The sequence below is a fragment of the Salvelinus namaycush genome, chromosome 16 (assembly GCF_016432855.1).
Source record: "Salvelinus namaycush isolate Seneca chromosome 16, SaNama_1.0, whole genome shotgun sequence".
Lineage (NCBI taxonomy): Eukaryota > Metazoa > Chordata > Actinopteri > Salmoniformes > Salmonidae > Salvelinus > Salvelinus namaycush.
In genome coordinates, this window is record NC_052322.1 from 42,934,053 (window position 1) to 42,959,341 (window position 25,289).

General features: G+C 44.1%; 2 protein-coding genes across 2 annotated transcripts in view; both read left to right on the forward strand.

Annotated features, from left to right (window-relative positions):
- Positions 1 to 12,976, forward strand: part of LOC120061691 (FYVE, RhoGEF and PH domain-containing protein 1-like) — an 86,764-nt gene extending 73,788 nt beyond the window's left edge. Inside the window, exons 2-5 of the mRNA XM_039011585.1 lie at positions 9,241 to 9,531; positions 11,991 to 12,204; positions 12,311 to 12,924; positions 12,960 to 12,976. Of these exons, the coding sequence (XP_038867513.1) occupies positions 9,241 to 9,531; positions 11,991 to 12,204; positions 12,311 to 12,924; positions 12,960 to 12,976 (1,136 nt within the window). The remainder of the gene's footprint in view (positions 1 to 9,240; positions 9,532 to 11,990; positions 12,205 to 12,310; positions 12,925 to 12,959) is intronic.
- LOC120061692 (FYVE, RhoGEF and PH domain-containing protein 1-like) overlaps positions 12,974 to 25,289 on the forward strand; it is a 36,103-nt gene continuing 23,787 nt past the window's right edge. The window contains exons 1-3 of the mRNA XM_039011586.1: positions 12,974 to 13,061; positions 14,825 to 15,063; positions 18,871 to 19,027. Coding sequence (XP_038867514.1) covers positions 12,999 to 13,061; positions 14,825 to 15,063; positions 18,871 to 19,027 — 459 coding nt within the window. The 5' untranslated portion in view covers positions 12,974 to 12,998. The remainder of the gene's footprint in view (positions 13,062 to 14,824; positions 15,064 to 18,870; positions 19,028 to 25,289) is intronic.

Consider the following 25,289-nt stretch of genomic DNA (forward strand, 5'->3'; position numbering starts at 1 on the left):
AGACAGGAGAAGTACTCCAGATATAACAGACTGACCCTAGCCCCCCGACACAAACTATTGCAGCATAAATACTGGAGGCTGAGACAGGAGGGGTCAGGAGACACTGTGGCCCCATCCGATGATACCCCCGGACAGGGCCAAACAGGAAGGATATAACCCCGCCCACTTAGCCAAAGCACAGCCCCCACACCACTAGAGGGATAACTTCAACCACCAACTTACCATCCTGAGACAAGGCCGAGTATAGCCCACAAAGATCTCCGCCACGGCACAAACCAAGGGGGGGCGCCAACCCAGACAGGAAGATCACGTCAGTAACTCAACCCACTCAAGTGACGCACCCCTCCTAGGGACGGCATGAAAGAGCACCAGTAAGCCAGTGACTCGGCCCCTGTAATAGGGTTAGAGGCAGAGAATCCCAATCCCTTTATGTCCTCTCCAGTTACCATACCAGTCTTCTCTCATGTGTCCGTCAAAGTTAAAGCAATTTTTTTTTCTCTCCATGAAATCATTTGTTATCCTCTTACTGCTCTGTTCCCCAGGGGCGTAGGAAACCATCGCCATGTCTCGTCAGCAGTCTGTCTGCGAACGGCTCGCACACACACACACACACACACACACACACACACACACACACACACACACACACACACACACACACACACACACACACACACACACACACACACACACACACGTACACACACACACACACACACACACACACACACACACACACACATGTACACTGAGACAGGCTTTTAAAGGCACAGTCAGCAATATGACGTCATCGTACAAAGCGGGGAGTCTTCCTGGTTTTCAGACATCAACAACAACAACAGAATTCCAATCTGCCCAGACTATTGGTCCTGTACGTACTGTACAGGACGTGTTCCATTCACTTTATACTACTGTTACTGTCCTGCATCTCACAAGACTGTATTAGCACGCTGAGCTAAAGCCTGTATATTAGCTTTAGGAAGCTAACACACGTCTGCAGGCTTCAGGCAAGGTTACTCATCAACACAAGTGTGGTTTACTTAACCGGGCACCTGGCAGACACTGTTATCTCCATTAATATACACCCCCTGGCAGACACTGTTATCTCCATTAATATACACCACCTGGCAGACACTGTTATCTCCATTAATATACACCCCCAGGCAGACACTGTTATCTCCATTAATATACACCCCCTGGCAGACACTGTTATCTCCATTAATATACACCCCCTGGCAGACACTGTTATCTCCATTAATATACACCCCCTGGCAGACACTGTTATCTCCATTAATATACACCCCCTGGCAGACACTGTTATCTCCATTAATATACACCCCCCGGCAGACACTGTTATCTCCATTAATATACACCACCTGGCAGACACTGTTATCTCCATTAATATACACCACCTGGCAGACACTGTTATCTCCATTAATATACACCCCCTGGCAGACACTGTTATCTCCATTAATATACACCACCTGGCAGGCACTGTTATCTCCATTAATATACACCACCTTGCAGACACTGTTATCTCCATTAATATACACCACCTGGCAGACACTGTTATCTCCATTAATATACACCCCCCTGGCAGACACTGTTATCTCCATTAATATACACCCCCTGGCAGACACTGTTATCTCCATTAATATACACCCCCTGGCAGACACTGTTATCTCCATTAATATACACCCCCTGGCAGACACTGTTATCTCCATTAATATACACCCCCTGGCAGACACTGTTATCTCCATTAATATACACCACCTGGCAGACACTGTTATCTCCATTAATATACACCACCTGGCAGACACTGTTATCTCCATTAATATACACCCCCTGGCAGACACTGTTATCTCCATTAATATACACCACCTGGCAGACCCTGTTATCTCCATTAATATACACCCCCTGGCAGACACTGTTATCTCCATTAATATACACCCCCTGGCAGACACTGTTATCTCCATTAATATACACCCCCTGGCAGACACTGTTATCTCCATTAATATACATCACCTGGCAGACACTGTTATCTCCATTAATATACACCACCTGGCAGACACTGTTATCTCCATTAATATACACCACCTGGCAGACACTGTTATCTCCAATAATATACACCCCCTGGCAGACACTGTTACCTCCATTAATATACACCCCCTGGCAGACACTGTTATCTCCATTAATATACACCACCTGGCAGACACTGTTATCTCCATTAATATACACCACCTGGCAGACACTGTTATCTCCAATAATATACACCCCCTGGCAGACACTGTTACCTCCAATAATATACACCCCCTGGCAGACACTGTTACCTCCATTAATATACACCCCCTGGCAGACACTGTTATCTCCATTAATATACACCACCTGGCAGACACTTATCTCCATTAATATACACCACCTGGCAGACACTGTTATCTCCATTAATATACACCCCCTGGCAGACCCTGTTATCTCCATTAATATACACCACCTGGTAGACACTGTTATCTCCATTAATATACACCCCCTGGCAGACACTGTTATCTCCATTAATATACACCCCCTGGCAGACACTGTTACCTCCATTAATATACACCACCTGGCAGACACTGTTATCTCCATTAATATACACCACCTGGCAGACACTGTTATCTCCATTAATATACACCACCTGGCAGACACTGTTATCTCCATTAATATACACCACCTGGCAGACACTGTTATCTCCATTAATATACACCCCCTGGCAGATACTGTTATCTCCATTAATATACACCCCCTGGCAGACACTGTTATCTCCATTAATATACACCCCCTGGCAGACACTGTTATCTCCATTAATATACACCCCCTGGCAGACCCTGTTATCTCCATTAATATACACCCCCTGGCAGACACTGTTATCTCCATTAATATACACCCCCTGGCAGACACTGTTATCTCCATTAATATACACCCCCTGGCAGACACTGTTATCTCCATTAATATACACCACCTGGCAGACACTGTTATCTCCATTAATATACACCACCTGGCAGACACTGTTATCTCCATTAATATACACCACCTGGCAGACACTGTTATCTCCATTAATATACACCCCCTGGCAGACACTGTTATCTCCATTAATATACACCCCCTGGTAGACACTGTTATCTCCATTAATATACACCACCTGGCAGACACTGTTATCTCCATTAATATACACCACCTGGCAGACACTGTTATCTCCATTAATATACACCACCTGGCAGACACTGTTATCTCCATTAATATACACCCCCTGGCAGACACTGTTATCTCCATTAATATACACCCCCTGGCAGACACTGTTATCTCCATTAATATACACCACCTGGCAGACACTGTTATCTCCATTAATATACACCCCCTGGCAGACACTGTTATCTCCATTAATATACACCACCTGGCAGACACTGTTATCTCCATTAATATACACCACCTGGCAGACACTGTTATCTCCATTAATATACACCCCCTGGCAGACACTGTTATCTCCATTAATATACACCACCTGGCAGGCACTGTTATCTCCATTAATATACACCACCTTGCAGACACTGTTATCTCCATTAATATACACCACCTGGCAGACACTGTTATCTCCATTAATATACACCACCTGGCAGACACTGTTATCTCCATTAATATACACCCCCCTGGCAGACACTGTTATCTCCATTAATATACACCACCTGGCAGACCCTGTTATCTCCATTAATATACACCCCCTGGCAGACACTGTTATCTCCATTAATATACACCACCTGGCAGACACTGTTATCTCCATTAATATACACCCCCCTGGCAGACACTGTTATCTCCATTAATATACACCCCCTGGCAGACACTGTTATCTCCATTAATATACACCCCGTGGCAGACCCTGTTATCTCCATTAATATACACCCCCTGGCAGACACTGTTATCTCCATTAATATACACCACCTGGCAGACCCTGTTATCTCCATTAATATACACCCCCTGGCAGACACTGTTATCTCCATTAATATACACCCCCTGGCAGACACTGTTATCTCCATTAATATACACCACCTGGCAGACACTGTTATCTCCATTAATATACACCACCTGGCAGACACTGTTATCTCCAATAATATACACCCCCTGGCAGACACTGTTACCTCCATTAATATACACCCCCTGGCAGACACTGTTATCTCCATTAATATACACCACCTGGCAGACACTGTTATCTCCATTAATATACACCACCTGGCAGACACTGTTATCTCCAATAATATACACCCCCTGGCAGACACTGTTACCTCCAATAATATACACCCCCTGGCAGACACTGTTACCTCCATTAATATACACCCCCTGGCAGACACTGTTATCTCCATTAATATACACCACCTGGCAGACACTTATCTCCATTAATATACACCACCTGGCAGACACTGTTATCTCCATTAATATACACCCCCTGGCAGACCCTGTTATCTCCATTAATATACACCACCTGGTAGACACTGTTATCTCCATTAATATACACCCCCTGGCAGACACTGTTATCTCCATTAATATACACCCCCTGGCAGACACTGTTACCTCCATTAATATACACCACCTGGCAGACACTGTTATCTCCATTAATATACACCACCTGGCAGACACTGTTATCTCCATTAATATACACCACCTGGCAGACACTGTTATCTCCATTAATATACACCACCTGGCAGACACTGTTATCTCCATTAATATACACCCCCTGGCAGATACTGTTATCTCCATTAATATACACCCCCTGGCAGACACTGTTATCTCCATTAATATACACCCCCTGGCAGACACTGTTATCTCCATTAATATACACCCCCTGGCAGACCCTGTTATCTCCATTAATATACACCCCCTGGCAGACACTGTTATCTCCATTAATATACACCCCCTGGCAGACACTGTTATCTCCATTAATATACACCCCCTGGCAGACACTGTTATCTCCATTAATATACACCCCCTGGCAGACACTGTTATCTCCATTAATATACACCCCCTGGCAGACACTGTTATCTCCATTAATATACACCACCTGGCAGACACTGTTATCTCCATTAATATACACCACCTGGCAGACACTGTTATCTCCATTAATATACACCACCTGGCAGACACTGTTATCTCCATTAATATACACCCCCTGGCAGACACTGTTATCTCCATTAATATACACCCCCTGGCAGACACTGTTATCTCCATTAATATACACCACCTGGCAGACACTGTTATCTCCATTAATATACACCCCCTGGCAGACACTGTTATCTCCATTAATATACACCACCTGGCAGACACTGTTATCTCCATTAATATACACCACCTGGCAGACACTGTTATCTCCATTAATATACACCCCCTGGCAGACACTGTTATCTCCATTAATATACACACCTGGCAGGACACTGTTATCTCCATTAATATACACCACCTTGCAGACACTGTTATCTCCATTAATATACACCACCTGGCAGACACTGTTATCTCCATTAATATACACCACCTGGCAGACACTGTTATCTCCATTAATATACACCCCCCTGGCAGACACTGTTATCTCCATTAATATACACCCCCTGGCAGACACTGTTATCTCCATTAATATACACCCCCTGGCAGACACTGTTATCTCCATTAATATACACCCCCTGGCAGACACTGTTATCTCCATTAATATACACCCCCTGGCAGACACTTTTATCTCCATTAATATACACCACCTGGCAGACACTGTTATCTCCATTAATATACACCACCTGGCAGACACTGTTATCTCCATTAATATACACCACCTGGTAGACACTGTTATCTCCATTAATATACACCCCCTGGCAGACACTTATCTCCATTAATATACACCCCCTGGCAGACACTGTTATCTCCATTAATATACACCACCTGGCAGACACTGTTATCTCCATTAATATACACCCCCTGGCAGACACTGTTATCTCCATTAATATACACCCCCTGGCAGACACTGTTATCTCCATAATATACACCCCCTGGCAGACACTGTTATCTCCATTAATATACACCCCCTGGCAGACACTGTTATCTCCATTAATATACACCACCTGGCAGACACTGTTATCTCCATTAATATACACCCCCTGGCAGACACTGTTATCTCCATTAATATACACCCCCTGGCAGACACTGTTATCTCCATTAATATACACCCCCTGGCAGACACTGTTATCTCCATTAATATACACCCCTGGCAGACACTGTTATCTCCATTAATATACACCCCCTGGCAGACACTGTTATCTCCATTAATATACCACCCCCTGGCAGACACTGTTATCTCCATTAATATACACCACCTGGCAGACACTGTTATCTCCATTAATATACACCCCCTGGCAGACACTGTTATCTCATTAATATACACCACCTGGCAGACACTGTTATCTCCATTAATATACACCCACCTGGCAGACACTGTTATCTCCATTAATATACACCCCTGGCAGACACTGTTATCTCCATTAATATACACCACCTGGCAGACACTGTTATCTCCATTAATATACACCACCTGGCAGACACTGTTATCTCCATTAATATACACCCCCTGGCAGACACTGTTATCTCCATTAATATACACCCCTGGCAGACACTGTTATCTCCATTAATATACACCACCTGGCAGAACCTGTTATCTCCATTAATATACACCCCCTGGCAGACCCTGTTATCTCCATTAATATACACCACCTGGCAGACCCTGTTATCTCCATTAATATACACCCCCTGGCAGACACTGTTATCTCCATTAATATACACCACCTGGCAGACACTGTTATCTCCATTAATATACACCCCCTGGCAGACACTGTTATCTCCATTAATATACACCCCTGGCAGACCACTGTTATCTCCATTAATATACACCACCTGGCAGACACTGTTATCTCCATTAATATACACCCCCTGGCAGACACTGTTATCTCCATTAATATACGCCACCTGGTAGACACTGTTATCTCCATTAATATACACCCCCTGGCAGACACTGTTATCTCCATTAATATACACCCCCTGGCAGACACTGTTATCTCCATTAATATACGCCACCTGGTAGACACTGTTATCTCCATTAATATACACCCCCTGGCAGACACTGTTATCTCCATTAATATACACCCCCTGGCAGACACTGTTATCTCCATTAATATACGCCACCTGGCAGACACTGTTGTCTCCATTAATATACACCACCTGGCAGACACTGTTATCTCCATTAATATACACCCCCTGGCAGACACTGTTATCTCCATTAATATACACCACCTGGTAGACACTGTTATCTCCATTAATATAAACCCCCTGGCAGACACTGTTATCTCCATTAATATACACCACCTGGCAGACACTGTTATCTCCATTAATATACACCCCCTGGCAGACACTGTTATCTCCATTAATATACACCCCCTGGCAGACAGTGTTATCTCCATTAATATACACCCCCTGGCAGACACTGTTATCTCCATTAATATACACCACCTGGCAGACCCTGTTATCTCCATTAATATACACCCCCTGGCAGACACTGTTATCTCCATTAATATACACCACCTGGCAGACCCTGTTATCTCCATTAATATACACCCCCTGGCAGACACTGTTATCTCCATTAATATACACCCCCTGGCAGACACTGTTATCTCCATTAATATACACCACCTGGCAGACACTGTTATCTCCATTAATATACACCCCCTGGCAGACACTGTTATCTCCATTAATATACACCCCCTGGCAGACACTGTTATCTCCATTAATATACACCACCTGGCAGACACTGTTATCTCCATTAATATACACCCCCTGGCAGACACTTATCTCCATTAATATACACCCCCTGGTAGACACTCTTATCTCCATTAATATACACCACCTGGCAGACACTGTTATCTCCATTAATATACACCACCTGGCAGACACTGTTATCTCCATTAATATACACCCCCCGGCAGACACTGTTATCTCCATTAATATACACCCCCTGGCAGACACTGTTATCTCCATTAATATACACCACCTGGCAGACACTGTTATCTCCATTAATATACACCCCCTGGCAGACACTGTTATCTCCATTAATATACACCCCCTGGCAGACACTGTTATCTCCATTAATATACACCACCTGGCAGACACTGTTATCTCCATTAATATACACCCCCTGGCAGACACTGTTATCTCCATTAATATACACCACCTGGCAGACACTGTTATCTCCATTAATATACACCCCCTGGCAGACACTGTTATCTCCATTAATATACACCCCCCTGGCAGACACTGTTATCTCCATTAATATACACCCCCCTGGCAGACACTGTTATCTCCATTAATATACACCCCCTGGCAGACACTGTTATCTCCATTAATATACACCACCTGGCAGACACTGTTATCTCCATTAATATACACCACCTGGCAGACACTGTTATCTCCATTAATATACACCACCTGGCAGACACTGTTATCTCCATTAATATACACCCCCTGGCAGACACTGTTATCTCCATTAATATACATCACCTGGCAGACACTGTTATCTCCATTAATATACACCCCCTGGCAGACACTGTTATCCAAACAGAGTCACAGTTCGGTGAGTGGATACATTCTGATTCGATCCCTGCGGAAATAGAACTGGTGACCTTGGCGATGTTACATAAGCCTTAACACCGCAGCACATTGACCAATTAAAGATTAGTGTCCCGCAGAGCCAACTGAAACAGATTGCTATCTATCTGCCTGTGGCATCATCGTTTTCTCATTAGCCGAGCCAGTCTATTCTATTGTCTCTGGCCTTTGTACGCTGTGGGCATTGAACATTGACTGTGGAATTTAAAAAAATAATAATATATAAGAAAAGCAGTAAATTATCCCAGTGATAAAACACACACCTCTCTCTACCACTGTCCGTTACACTTCCCGTGTTTAATTCTTACTAAATGCTACTTCAAAAGCAGACAGAGGAGGTTTGACACAGACAACCAGTTGGATCTGAAGTGTTGTAGAGCCACGGTAGGAGAAAGCCTCGACTGACCTGTCGGTCTGTCCCTCCCCCACCAGGCCACTCCACCTCCAATCCCAGGTATAATCTATAATGAATATGTATGTATGTATTTATGTATAATTGATGTCCAATCTTTGTTTCTTCCTTAGGCCCGTCCTCTTCCAGTCCTCGGCTGATGACTAAGAGCCTGTCTCTGGATCCTGGTGCTCACGGTGCTTGCCTCGGGGCCCATGCCGATGACTCAGACACCCAGACTCCTCGCCTCAGCTCAGACCCCGGATCCCTGACCTCTGGGTCCCTTGGTCTGCACCCATCCACGCCCCTGCTGCACCCAGCTGGACACGGCTGTAACGGAGGAGACAATGAGAGTGGAACTCCTCAAGAAGTGCCCTCCACCGCCCTCAAGAGACGCCCTCCCTTACCTGGGCCTAAACCACAAGGTAATATTTCTGTCTCACCGTATCACCGATAACATCTTCCACTTCACAATGAGTAACCAAAGTAGAACAATAAATAGACAGTACATTGCTCTGTACATGTGCAGTAACACTGTCATTACTGTAGTTTAAATAAATACGTTTTACGAAGATGACCAACACCTTGTATGTTCTGTTATTTCTCCTCAGTCAGTAACATGTTGTATGTTGTGTTATTTCTCCTCAGGCAGTAACATGTTGTATGTTGTGTTATTTCTCCTCAGTCAGTAACATGTTGTATGTTGTGTTATTTCTCCTCAGTCAGTAACATGTTGTATGTTGTGTTATTTCTCCTCAGTCAGTAACATGTTGTATGTTGTGTTATTTCTCCTCAGTCAGTAACATGTTGTATGTTGTGTTATTTCTCCTCAGTCAGTAACATGTTGTATGTTGTGTTATTTCTCCTCAGTCAGTAACATGTTGTATGTTGTGTTATTTCTCCTCAGTCAGTAACATGTTGTATGTTGTGTTATTTCTCCTCAGTCAGTAACATGTTGTATGTTGTGTTATTTCTCCTCAGTCAGTAACATGTTGTATGTTGTGTTATTTCTCCTCAGTCAGTAACATGTTGTATGTTGTGTTATTTCTCCTCAGTCAGTAACATGTTGTATGTTGTGTTATTTCTCCTCAGTCAGTAACATGTTGTATGTTGTGTTATTTCTCCTCAGTCAGTAACATGTTGTATGTTGTGTTATTTCTCCTCAGTCAGTAACATGTTGTATGTTGTGTTATTTCTCCTCAGTCAGTAACATGTTGTATGTTGTGTTATTTCTCCTCAGTCAGTAACATGTTGTATGTTGTGTTATTTCTCCTCAGTCAGTAACATGTTGTATGTTGTGTTATTTCTCCTCAGTCAGTAACATGTTGTATGTTGTGTTATTTCTCCTCAGTCAGTAACATGTTGTATGTTCTGTTATTTCTCCTCAGTCAGTAACATGTTGTATGTTGTGTTATTTCTCCTCAGTCAGTAACATGTTGTATGTTGTGTTATTTCTCCTCAGTCAGTAACATGTTGTGTTATTTCTCCTCGGTCAGTAACATGTTGTATGTTGTGTTATTTCTCCTCAGTCAGTAACATGTTGTATGTTGTGTTATTTCTCCTCAGTCAGTAACATGTTGTATGTTGTGTTATTTCTCCTCAGTCAGTAACATGTTGTATGTTGTGTTATTTCTCCTCAGTCAGTAACATGTTGTATGTTCTGTTATTTCTCCTCAGTCAGTAACATGTTGTATGTTGTGTTATTTCTCCTCGGTCAGTAACATGTTGTATGTTGTGTTATTTCTCCTCAGTCAGTAACATGTTGTATGTTCTGTTATTTCTCCTCAGTCAGTAACATGTTGTATGTTGTGTTATTTCTCCTCAGTCAGTAACATGTTGTATGTTGTGTTATTTCTCCTCAGTCAGTAACATGTTGTATGTTGTGTTATTTCTCCTCAGTCAGTAACATGTTGTGTTATTTCTCCTCAGTCAGTAACATGTTGTATGTTGTGTTATTTCACCTCAGTCAGTAACATGTTGTATGTTGTGTTATTTCTCCTCAGTCAGTAACATGTTGTATGTTGTGTTATTTCTCCTCGGTCAGTAACATGTTGTATGTTGTGTTATTTCTCCTCAGTCAGTAACATGTTGTATGTTGTGTTATTTCTCCTCAGTCAGTAACATGTTGTATGTTGTGTTATTTCTCCTCAGTCAGTAACATGTTGTATGTTGTGTTATTTCTCCTCAGTCAGTAACATGTTGTGTTATTTCTCCTCGGTCAGTAACATGTTGTATGTTGTGTTATTTCTCCTCAGTCAGTAACATGTTGTATGTTGTGTTATTTCTCCTCAGTCAGTAACATGTTGTATGTTGTGTTATTTCTCCTCAGTCAGTAACATGTTGTATGTTGTGTTATTTCTCCTCAGTCAGTAACATGTTGTATGTTGTGTCATTTCTCCTCAGTCAGTAACATGTTGTATGTTGTGTTATTTCTCCTCAGTCAGTAACATGTTGTATGTTGTGTTATTTCTCCTCAGTCAGTAACATGTTGTATGTTGTGTTATTTCTCCTCAGTCAGTAACATGTTGTATGTTGTGTTATTTCTCCTCAGTCAGTAACATGTTGTATGTTGTGTTATTTCTCCTCAGTCAGTAACATGTTGTATGTTGTGTTATTTCTCCTCAGTCAGTAACATGTTGTATGTTGTGTTATTTCTCCTCAGTCAGTAACATGTTGTATGTTGTGTTATTTCTCCTCAGTCAGTAACATGTTGTATGTTGTGTTATTTCTCCTCAGTCAGTAACATGTTGTATGTTGTGTTATTTCTCCTCAGTCAGTAACATGTTGTATGTTGTGTTATTTCTCCTCAGTCAGTAACATGTTGTATGTTGTGTCATTTCTCCTCAGTCAGTAACATGTTGTATGTTGTGTTATTTCTCCTCAGTGCCCCCAAAGCCTCCTCACCTGCAGCAGAGTGCTGGTGCTCCTAGGCCCTGCCCCCGCGCCCCGGACAAGCCCCTCCCACCTCCTCCACCCTGCAGACCTCTTCCTGCAGACCCCAGAGGGGGAGGACCCTGCCGACCGCCGACACTCCCCCGTGCCGAGGGAAGCTCCTCCCCCACCGCCTGTGTGCTCTCCCTCATTGAGAAGTTTGAGAGGTAAGATAGATCGATAGACAGAGAGATAGATAGATATATGAAAGAGAGATAGATATATGATAGATAGATGTAACATTCTACTGTCTTATCTGTGTTCCCTCTACAGGGAGCAGATCATTGTGGTGCCTGATATCATGGGAGGGGGTCTCTTTACCCCCAGGGTCCCGGAGACAGGACCAGTTGGGAGTCCCTTCTCTCCCCCAGTCTCAGAGCTCACTCTGGGCTGTCTCCACGTGGCCTGCCCCCCTGGTTCCTCTCAAGAGCTGGATGACCTACCTCAGGGGCTGGCTGTGTTGGCTGGCATGGTGCTGGGAGAGAAAGCAGCGGAGACAGACAACATGGAGGAGGGTAATGATAAAGAACTAGGAGCGTTGTGCTCTGCCTCTGACAAGCGCCTGTCCATGGAGTCCGGTTATAGCGCCTCAGAGAAACTCACAGACGCCGTGGAGATAAGGGGGCAGGCGGAGTCAGAAAGACAATCAGGGATCCCCTCTGACAACTTGTCCCTCCTCCAGCCGCAAGTGGACGGCAAACTGGCCAATCGAGACTCTGGCATCGACAGCATCAGCTCTCCGTCCCACAGTGAGGAGCTGTGTTTCGCCGGCGACGAGGACCGGGTCATCTTCCCCTGTAGTCCCGCCCTCACGCTGCCACGCCTCTCTAGCTCCTCCTCCTGCAGCTATGCGGAGGGTCCGGGGGGAGAGGGGGCGTCGGCTGAGGGTGGGGGGGATTCGGAGGGGGACAGTGACTTGGAGGAGGGGAGCGGGGATGAGACCATTGAACTCATCAACCCCATGATGGATCTGCAGCCTCTGGCACTGGCCCTGCCTAAAACAGACAGACAGGACTCTACAGAGGTAGGCCTAACTGTTATTTAACACAGACAGACAGGACTCTACAGAGGTAGGCCTAACTGTTATTTAAAACATGTATGTTTGTGTGTGTGTGTGTGTATGTGTGTGTGTGTGTGTGTGTGTTTGTGTGTGGGTGTGTATGTTTGTGTGTGGGTTTTTGTGGGTGTGTGGTGTGTCTCTCCATCTCTCTCTCTCAAGTCAATTCAACGAGGCTTTATTGGGAAAAATGTTTACATTGCCAAAGTAAGTTAAAAAAACAATCAACAAAAAGTGAGAAGACACAAAACAACATAAACCCCCCAAAAAACAATTTGGATTTAACAGTAAATGTCACAAAGGTTCACAAAAACATAAAGACATTTCAAGTGTTATATTATCAGGGTTCTACCAATGTGCAAATAGTAGTAGAACGACTATTAGGGGAAGATAAATAAACAGATAAATACTGTTGGTACTGGTTGCCCTGTTCTCATGGCAACGGGTACACAGCAGTATTTCACCCAAAAGATATGGGAGTTTATCAATGTTTAATTTGTTTTCTAATTATTTGTGGGCCTATGTAATCTGAGGGAAATATGTGTCTCTAATATGGTCATACATTGGGCAGGAGGTTAGGAAGTGCAGCTCAGTTTCCACCTCATTTTGTGGGCAGTGTGCACACAGCCTGTCTTCTCTTGAGAGCCATGTCTGCCTTTGGCGGCCTTTCGCAATAGTAAAGCTATGCTCACTGAGTCTGTACATAGTCAAAGCTTTCCTTAAGTTTGGGTCAGTCACAGTGGTCAGGTATTCTGCCACTGTGTACTCTCTGTTAAGGGCCAAATAGCATTCTAGTTTGCTCTGTTTTTTTTTTTTGTAAATCCTTTCCAATATGTCAAGTAATTATCTAATTGGTTTCTAATAATTTGGTTGGGTTGAAATGTTTTTCTGTCCTGGGTCTCTGTGGGGGTCTCTTTGTGTTTGTGATCAGAGCTCCAGGACCAGCTGGCTACTCTTCTGTAGGTTGGTGAATGGACCCCAGACCTTACAACCGTAGAGGGCAATGGGTTCTATAACTGATTGAAGTAATTTTTGACAGATCCTAATTGGGATGTCGAGTTTTATGTTCCTTTTGATGGCATAGAAGGTCCTTCTTGCCTTGTCTCTCAGAGCTTTCACAGCCTTGTGGATGTTACCTGTGGTGTTTTATGTTTAGGCCGAGGTAGGTGTAATTCTTTGTGTGCTCTTGGACAATGGTGTCTAGATGGAATTTGTATTTGTTGTCTTGGCTACTGGACCTTTTTTGGAACACCATTATTTTTGTCTTTCTGAGATCCATTGTCAGGGCCCAGGTCTGTCAGGGCAAAGGCCTGTCAGGGCCCAGGTCTGTCAGGGCCCAGGTCTGTCAGGGCCCAGGTCTGACAGGGCCCAGGTCTGACAGAATCTGTGTAGAAGATCTAGGTGCTGCTGTAGACCCTCCTTGGTTGGGGACAGAAGCACCAGATGATCAGCAAACAGTAGACATTTGACTTACGATTTTCTCTCTCTCTCTCTCTCTCTCTCTCTCTCTCTCTCTCTCTCTCTCTCTCTCTCTCTCTCTCTCTCTCTCTCTCTGTCTCTCTCTCTGTCTCTCTCTCTCTGTCTGTCTCTCTCTTTCTCTCTCTCTCTCTATCTCTCTCTCTTTATCTCTCTCTCTCTCTCTCTCTCTCTCTCTCTCTCTCTCTCTCTCTCTCTCTCTCTCTCTGTCTCTCTCTCTCTCTCTGTCTCTCTCTCTCTCTGACCAATCCCAGCTCTCGGTGCAGCAGCGTGTGTTCAACATAGCCAATGAGCTCCTCCACACAGAGAAGGCCTACGTGTCTCGTCTGTACCTCCTGGACCAGGTGTTCTGCTCCTCCCTCCTGGAGGAGGTCCGCTCCCGCGCCTCCTTCCCTCTAGACGTGGTCACGGGCATCTTCTCCAACATCTGCTCTATCTACTGTTTCCACCAGCAGTTCCTGCTCCCCGCCCTGGAGAAACGCATGGCGGAGTGGTGAGTTAAACCCTAACCCTGACCCAGGGCCTACCTCTAACCCTAGACTAGCCCTAACCCTGACCCAGGGCCTACCTCTAACCCTAACCCTAACCCTAACCCTAACCCTAACCCTAACCCTGACCCAGGGCCTACCTCTAACCCTAGACTAGCACTGACCCAGGGCCTACCTCTAACCCTAGACTAGCCCTGACCCAGGGCCTACCTCTAACCCTAGACTAACCCTGACCCAGGGCCTACCTCTAACCCTAGACTAACCCTGACCCAGGGCCTACCTCTAACCCTAGACTAACCCTGACCCAGGGCCTACCTCTAACCCTAGACTAACCCTGACCCAGGGCCTACCTCTAACCCTAGACTAACCCTGACCCAGGGCCTACCTCTAACCCTAGACTAACCCTGACCCAGGGCCTACCTCTAACCCTAGACTAACCCTGACCCAGGGCCTACCTCTAACCCTAGACTAACCCTGACCCAGGGCCTACCTCTAACCCTAGACTAACCCTGACCCAGGGCCTACCTCTAACCCTAGACTGACCCTGACCCAGGACCTACCTCTAACCCTAGACTAACCCTGACCCAGGGCCTACCTCTAACCCTAGACTAACCCTGACCCAGGGCCTACCTCTAACCCTAGACTAACCCTGACCCAGGGCCTACCTCTAACCCTAGACTAACCCTGACCCAGGGCCTACCTCTAACCCTAGACTAGCCCTGACCCAGGGCCTACCTCTAACCCTAGACTAACCCTGACCCAGGGCCTACCTCTAACCCTAGACTAACCCTGACCCAGGGTATACCTCTAACCCTAGACTAACCCTGACCCAGGGCCTACCTCTAACCCTAGACTAACCCCGACCCAGGGCCTACCTCTAACCCTAGACTAGCCCTGACCCAGGACCTATCTCTAACCCTAGACTAACCCTGACCCAGGGTCTACCTCTAACCCTAGACTAACCCTGACCCAGGGCCTACCTCTAACCCTAGACTAGCCCTGACCCAGGACCTACCTCTAACCCTAGACTAACCCTAGACTAACCCTGACCCAGGGCCTACCTCTAACCCTAGACTAACCCTGACCCAGGGCCTACCTTTAACCCTAGACTAGCCCTGACCCAGGGCCTACCTCTAACCCTAGACTAGCCCTGACCCAGGGCCTACCTCTAACCCTAGACTAACCCCGACCCAGGGCCTACCTCTAACCCTAGACTAGCCCTGACCCAGGACCTACCTCTAACCCTAGACTAGCCCTGACCCAGGACCTAACTCTAGACTAACCCTGACCCAGGGCCTACCTCTAACCCTAGACTAACCCTGACCCAGGGCCTACCTCTAACCCTAGACTAACCCCGACCCAGGGCCTACCTCTAACCCTAGACTAGCCCTGACCCAGGACCTACCTCTAACCCTAGACTAGCCCTGACCCAGGACCTACCTCTAACCCTAGACTAACCCTGACCCAGGACCTACCTCTAACCCTAGACTAGCCCTGACCCAGAGCCTACCTCTAACCCTAGACTAGCCCTGACCCAGGGCCTACCTCTAACCCTAGACTAGCCCTAGACTAACCCTAGACTAACCCTAGACTAGCCCTGACCCAGGGCCTACCTCTAACCCTAGACTAACCCTGATCCTGACCCAGGGCCTACCTCTAACCCTAGACTAGCCCTGCTCCCCGTCCCGGAGAAACGCATGGCGGAGTGGTGAGATAAAACCCTGACCCTAAGCCTTGCCCTAACCTGGTGAGAGAGACTAGGTTATATATATTCCTGATTGGTTAACCTGGTGAGAGAGACTAGGTTATATATACTTCTGATTGGTTAACCTGGTGAGAGAGACTAGGTTATATATACTCCTGATTGGTTAACCTGGTGAGAGAGACTAGGTTTTATATACTCCTGATTGGTTAACCTGGTGAGAGAGACTAGGTTATATATACTCCTGATTGGTTAACCGGTAAGAGAGACTAGGTTATATATACCCCTGATTGGTTAAGCTGGTGAGAGAGACTAGGTTATATATACCCCTGATTGGTTAACCTGGTGAGAGAGACTAGGTTATATATACCCCTGATTGGTTAACCTGGTGAGAGAGACTAGGTTATATATACCCCTGATTGGTTAAGCTGGTGAGAGAGACTAGGTTATATATACCCCTGATTGGTTAACCTGGTGAGAGAGACTAGGTTATATATACCCCTGATTGGTTAAGCTGGTGAGAGAGACTAGGTTATATACTCCTGATTGGTTAACCGGTAAGAGAGACTAGGTTATATATACTCCTGATTGGTTAACCTGGTGAGAGAGACTAGGTTATATACCCCTGATTGGTTAACCGGTGAGAGAGACTAGGCTATATATACTCCTAATTGGTTAACCGGTAAGAGAGACTAGGTTATATATACTCCTGATTGGTTAATCTGGTGAGAGAGACTAGGCTATATATACTCCTGATTGGTTAACCGGTAAGAGAGACTAGGTTAAATATACTCCTGATTGGTTAACCGGTAAGAGAGACTAGGTTATATATACTCCTGATTGGTTAACCTGGTGAGAGAGACTAGGCTATATATACTCCTGATTGGTTAACCGGTAAGAGAGACTAGGTTATATATACTCCTGATTGGTTAACCTGGTGAGAGAGACTAGGCTATATATACTCCTGATTGGTTAACCGGTAAGAGAGACTAGGTTATATATACTCCTGATTGGTTAATCTGGTGAGAGAGACTAGGCTATATATACTCCTGATTGGTTAACCGGTAAGAGAGACTAGGTTAAATATACTCCTGATTGGTTAACCGGTAAGAGAGACTAGGTTATATATACTCCTGATTGGTTAACCTGGTGAGAGAGACTAGGCTATATATACTCCTGATTGGTTAACCGGTAAGAGAGACTAGGTTATATATACTCCTGATTGGTTAACCGGTAAGAGAGACTAGGTTATATATACTCCTGATTGGTTAACCTGGTGAGAGAGACTAGGCTATATATACTCCTGATTGTTTAACCGGTAAGAGAGACTAGGTTATATATACTCCTGATTGGTTAACAGGATATCCTTATTTATTGTGGATCATACACAAATAACCAACAACTGTGAAAAACCAGAATTGTTATTAAACTGTGTTTTTGTTTCAAACACTTGAGTTTTCAAGGTCTGTGTAGTGACAGTTCAATGTCTGTTTGTTGACCTGAAGAGAATGTTCCCACATTCCAGGAGAGAGAGAGTTCTCACAGTCGTCATTCTCCCAGCAGCTTTCCCCATCTCTGACCATAACCCTGGTCCTGACCTGTCTCTTCCTGCCTCTCTCTCTCTCTCTCGCCCCTCTCTCTCTTGCGTTCTCTCTTTCTCTCCCCCCTCTCTCTCTCCCTCTTTCACTCTCCCCCCTCTCTCTCTCTCTCTCTCTCTCTCTCTCTCTCTCTCTCTCTCTCTCTCTCTTTCACTCTCCCCCGTCTCTCTCTCCCTCTTTCACTACCCCCTCTCTCTCTCCCTCTCTATCTCTTTCACTCCCCCCCTCTCTCTCCCTCTCTCTCTCTTTCACTCTCCCCCCCTCTCTCTCCCTCTCTCCCCCCCACTCTCGCTCTCTCTCCCCTCTCTCTCTCTCTCTCTCTCTCTCGCCCCCAGCTCTCCCAACACACACACACACACACACACACACACACACACACACACACACACACACACACACACACACACACACACACACACACACACACACACACACACACACACACACACACACACACACACACACACACACTAACCCTACCCCTTCCTGACCTCTCCTCTCTCTCCCCTCAGGGATTTGAACCCACGCATCGGGGACATCCTGCAGAAGCTAGCCCCCTTCCTGAAGATGTACGGAGAGTACGTGAAGAACTTTGACCGGGCCATGGAGCTGGTCAACACCTGGATGGAGAGGTCGTCCCAGTTCAAAGCCATCGTCCACCACATTCAGGTAGGGGGCCTGTAAAACTGTCCAGGGTTAACAGGTTATAGGACATTCAGGTAGGGGGCCTGTAAAACTGTCCAGGGTTAACAGGTTATAGGACATTCAGGTAGGGGGCCTGTAAAACTGTCCAGGGTTAAGAGGTTAAAGGACATTCAGGTAGGGGGCCTGTAAAACTGTCCAGGGTTAAGAGGTTATAGGACATTCAGGTAGGGGGCCTGTAAAACTGTCCAGGGTTAACAGGTTATAGGACATTCAGGTAGGGGGCCTGTAAAACTGTCCAGGGTTAACAGGTTATAGGACATTCAGGTAGGGGGCCTGTAAAACTGTCCAGGGTTAAGAGGTTATAGGACATTCAGGTAGGGGGCCTGTAAAACTGTCCAGGGTTAAGAGGTTATAGGACATTCAGGTAGGGGACCTGTAAAACTGTCCAGGGTTAAGAGGTTATAGGACATTCAGGTAGGGGGCCTGTAAAACTGTCCAGGGTTAAGAGGTTATAGGACATTCAGGTAGGGGGCCTGTAAAACTGTCCTGGGTTAACAGGTTATAGGACATTCAGGTAGGGGGCCTGTAAAACTGTCCAGGGTTAACAGGTTATAGGACATTCAGGTAGGGGGCCTGTAAAACTGTCCAGGGTTAACAGGTTATAGGACATTCAGGTAGGGGGCCTGTAAAACTGTCCAGGGTTAAGAGGTTATAGGACATTCAGGTAGGGGGGCTTGTAAAACTGTCCAGAGTTAAGAGGTTATAGGACATCCAGGTAGAGGGCCTGTAAAAACTGTCCAGGGTTAAGAGGTTAAAGTACATTCAGGTAGAGGGCCTGTAAAACTGTCCAGGGTTAAGGGGTTAACTTCATGTTAATCCAGCCACCATGTCAGATTTCAAAAAGGCTTTACGGCGAAATCAAACCATGCGATTATCTGAAGACAGCACCCCATCAAACAAACACATGACAATCATATTTCAACCCGCCAGGCGCGACACAAAACTCAGAAATAACGATATAATTCATGCCTTACCTTTGAAGAGCTTCTTCTGTATGCACTCCAATATGTCCCATAAACATCACAAGTGGTCCTTTTGTTCGATTAATTCCGTCGTTCTATCTCCAAAATGTCCATTTATTTGGCGCGTTTGATTCAGAAAAACACCGGTTCCAGCTCGCCCAACATGACTACAAAATATCTAATAAGTTACCTATAAACTTTGTCCAAACGTTTCAAACAACTTTCCAAATCCAACTTTAGATATTTTAAAATGTAAATAATCGATAAAATTTAAGACGGGATACACTGTGTTCAATTGCGGCTAAAATGAAAGTGGAGCGAGCTTCAGGTTGTGCGCCCCAAACAAGAGTACACCAGGCTGGACCCTCGTTCTGAATAGCCGTACTTCTTCATTTCTCTAAAGAAAAACATCAACCAATTTCTAAAGACTGTTGACATCTAGTGGAAGCAATAGGAACTGCAACCAAGTGCCACAGAAATCTAGGTTCCCATAGAAAACAAATAGAAAACACAGAACTCAACAACAACAAAAAATCCTGGATGGTTTGTCCTCGGGTTTTCGCCTGCCAAATAAGTTCTGTTATACTCACAGACATTATTTTAACAGTTGTAGAAACTGTAGAGTGTTATCTATCCAAATCAATTATATGCATATCCTAGCTTCTGGGCCTGAGTAGCAGGCATTTTACTTTGGGCATGCTTTTCATCCGGACGTGAAAATGCTGCCCCCTATCCCAAACAGGTTTTAAGTAGCCTGGTGGTTAGAGTGTTGGAACAGTAACCGAAAGGTTGCTGGATCGAATCCCTGAGCTGACAAGGTAAAGATCTGTTTTTCTGCCCCTAAGCAAGGCATTAACCCACTGTTTCCAGGGCGCCGATGATGTGGATGTCGATTTAGGCAGCCACCCGAACCTTTCTTATTCAGAGGGGTTGGGTTAAATGCGGAAGACACATTTCAGTTGAATCCATTCAGTTGTACAACTAACTAGGTATCCCCCTTTCCTTTAAAGGACATCCAGGTTCTATGGATAACCCTGGTCCTAACCCTGGCCCTAAACCAAGTCCTAAACCCGGGTATAGCAGCTCTTTCACACTCTCAGCTTCCATCAATAAAGAGTCCCAGCTGGCTGTGTGTCTGTCCTGGCTGTGTGTCTGTCCTAGCTGTGTGTAAAATCAAATCAAATCAAATTGTATTTGTCACATGCGCCGAATACAACAGGTGTAGACCTTACAGTGAAATGCTTACTTACTTAACCAACAATACAGTTTTAAGAATAAATACCCCCCCCCCCCCAAAAATAATAAAATAAATCAAAGTAACAAATAATTAAAGAGAGCCAGTAAAATAACAGTAGCGAGGCTCTATACAGGGGGTGCCGGTCAATGTGAGGGGGCACCGGTTAGTTGAGGTAGTATGTACATGTAGGTAGAGTTATTAAAGTGACTGTGCATAGATAATAAACAGAGAGTAGCAGCAGCAGCGTTAAAGAGGGTGTGGGGGGGGGGGGGGGGGGGGTCAATGCAAATAGTCTGGGTAGCCATTTGATTAGCTGTTCAGGAGTCTTATGGCTTGGGGGGTAGAAGCTGTTTAGAAGCCTTTTGGACCTCGACTTGGCGCTCCGGTACCGCTTGCCGTGCGGTAGCAGAGAGAACAGTCTATGACTAAGGTGGCTGGAGTCTTTGACAATTTTTAAGTCCTTCCTCTGACACCGCCTGGTATAGAGGTCCTGGATGGCAGGAAGCTTGGCCCCAGTGCCTTGCGGTCGGAGGCCGAGTAGTTGCCATACAAGGCAGTGATGCAACCAGTCAGGATGCTCTCGATGGTGCAGCTGTAGAACCTTTTGAGGATCTGAGGACCCATGCCAAATCTTGTCAGTCACATGAGTGGGAATAGGTTTTGTCGTGCCCTCTTCACGACTGTCTTTGGTGTGCTTGGACCATGTTAGTTTGTTGGTGACCATGTCCTGGCTGTGTGTCTGTTCTGGAACAAGCAAAGCTAGACATGTTCTCTCTCTTTCTTTCCCGTAACACCTCCTACTCTTTTCTGTACAAACTCAAAACCTAATGTCCTTCAGTATAGTGTTGGACTAAAACCTAATGTCCTTGACTATAGTGTTGACTAAAACCTAATGTCCTTGACTATAGTGTTGACTAAAACCTAATGTCCTTGACTATTGTGTTGACTAAAACCTAATGTCCTTCTGTATAGTGTTGACTAAAACCTAATGTCCTTCAGTATAGTGTTGACTAAAACCTAATGTCCTTCGGTATAGTGTTGACTAAAACCTAATGTCCTTGACTATAGTGTTGACTAAAACCTAATGTCCTTCGGTATAGTGTTGACTAAAACCTAATGTCCTTCAGTATAGTGTTGACTAAAACCTAATGTCCTTCTGTATAGTGTTGACTAAAACCTAATGTCCTTGACTATAGTGTTGACTAAAACCTAATGTCCTTCTGTATAGTGTTGACTAAAACCTAATGTCCTTCAGTATAGTGTTGACTAAAACCTAATGTCCTTCAGTATAGTGTTGACTAAAACCTAATGTGCTTCAGTATAGTGTTGACTAAAACCTAATGTCCTTGACTATAGTGTTGACTAAAACCTAATGTCCTTCTGTATAGTGTTGACTAAAACCTAATGTCCTTGACTATTGTGTTGACTAAAACCTAATGTCCTTCAGTATAGTGTTGACTAAAACCTAATGTCCTTCAGTATAGTGTTGACTAAAACCTAATGTCCTTGACTATAGTGTTGACTAAAACCTAATGTCCTTCAGTATAGTGTTGACTAAAACCTAATGTCCTTCTGTATAGTGTTGACTAAAACCTAATGTCCTTGACTATAGTGTTGACTAAAACCTAATGCCCTTCAGTATAGTGTTGACTAAAACCTAATGTCCTTGACTATAGTGTTGACTAAAACCTAATGTCCTTCAGCATAGTGTTGACTAAAACCTAATGTCCTTCAGCATAGTGTTGACTAAAACCTAATGTCCTTGACTATTGTGTTGACTAAAACCTAATGTCCTTCTGTATAGTGTTGACTAAAACCTAATGTCCTTGACTATAGTGTTGACTAAAACCTAATGCCCTTCAGTATAGTGTTGACTAAAACCTAATGTCCTTGACTATAGTGTTGACTAAAACCTAATGTCCTTCAGTATAGTGTTGACTAAAACCTAATGTCCTTCAGTATAGTGTTGACTAAAACCTAATGTCCTTGACTATAGTGTTGACTAAAACCTAATGTCCTTGACTATTGTGTTGACTAAAACCTAATGTCCTTCAGTATAGTGTTGACTAAAACCTAATGTCCTTGACTATAGTGTTGACTAAAACCTAATGTCCTTGACTATAGTGTTGACTAAAACCTAATGTCCTTGACTATAGTGTTGACTAAAACCTAATGTCCTTGACTATAGTGTTGACTAAAACCTAATGTCCTTCTGTATAGTGTTGACTAAAACCTAATGTCCTTCAGTATAGTGTTGACTAAAACCTAATGTCCTTCAGTATAGTGTTGACTAAAACCTAATGTCCTTCTGTATAGTGTTGACTAAAACCTAATGTCCTTCTGTATAGTGTTGACTAAAACCTAATGTCCTTCAGTATAGTGTTGACTAAAACCTAATGTCCTTGACTATAGTGTTGACTAAAACCTAATGTCCTTCAGCATAGTGTTGACTAAAACCTAATGTCCTTCAGTATAGTGTTGACTAAAACCTAATGTCCTTGACTATAGTGTTGACTAAAACCTAATGTCCTTCAGCATAGTGTTGACTAAAACCTAATGTCCTTCAGTATAGTGTTGACTAAAACCTAATGTCCTTCAGTATAGTGTTGACTAAAACCTAATGTCCTTCAGTATAGTGTTGACTAAAACCTAATGTCCTTGACTATAGTGTTGACTAAAACCTAATGTCCTTGACTATAGTGTTGACTAAAACCTAATGTCCTTGACTATAGTGTTGACTAAAACCTAATGTCCTTCTGTATAGTGTTGACTAAAACCTAATGTCCTTCAGCATAGTGTTGACTAAAACCTAATGTCCTTCAGTATAGTGTTGACTAAAACCTAATGTCCTTGACTATAGTGTTGACTAAAACCTAATGTCCTTCTGTATAGTGTTGACTAAAACCTAATGTCCTTCAGCATAGTGTTGACTAAAACCTAATGTCCTTCAGTATAGTGTTGACTAAAACCTAATGTCCTTGACTATAGTGTTGACTAAAACCTAATGTCCTTGACTATAGTGTTGACTAAAACCTAATGTCCTTCGGTATAGTGTTGACTAAAACCTAATGTCCTTCAGTATAGTGTTGACTAAAACCTAATGTCCTTCTGTATAGTGTTGACTAAAACCTAATGTCCTTGACTATAGTGTTGACTAAAACCTAATGTCCTTCAGTATAGTGTTGACTAAAACCTAATGTCCTTGACTATAGTGTTGACTAAAACCTAATGTCCTTGACTATAGTGTTGACTAAAACCTAATGTCCTTCTGTATAGTGTTGACTAAAACCTAATGTCCTTCAGCATAGTGTTGACTAAAACCTAATGTCCTTCAGTATAGTGTTGACTAAAACCTAATGTCCTTGACTATAGTGTTGACTAAAACCTAATGTCCTTCTGTATAGTGTTGACTAAAACCTAATGTCCTTCAGCATAGTGTTGACTAAAACCTAATGTCCTTCAGTATAGTGTTGACTAAAACCTAATGTCCTTGACTATAGTGTTGACTAAAACCTAATGTCCTTGACTATAGTGTTGACTAAAACCTAATGTCCTTCGGTATAGTGTTGACTAAAACCTAATGTCCTTCAGTATAGTGTTGACTAAAACCTAATGTCCTTCTGTATAGTGTTGACTAAAACCTAATGTCCTTGACTATAGTGTTGACTAAAACCTAATGTCCTTGACTATAGTGTTGACTAAAACCTAATGTCCTTCAGTATAGTGTTGACTAAAACCTAATGTCCTTGACTATAGTGTTGACTAAAACCTAATGTCCTTCGGTATAGTGTTGACTAAAACCTAATGTCCTTCAGTATAGTGTTGACTAAAACCTAATGTCCTTCTGTATAGTGTTGACTAAAACCTAATGTCCTTCAGTATAGTGTTGACTAAAACCTAATGTCCTTGACTATAGTGTTGACTAAAACCTAATGTCCTTCAGTATAGTGTTGACTAAAACCTAATGTCCTTGACTATAGTGTTGACTAAAACCTAATGTCCTTGACTATAGTGTTGACTAAAACCT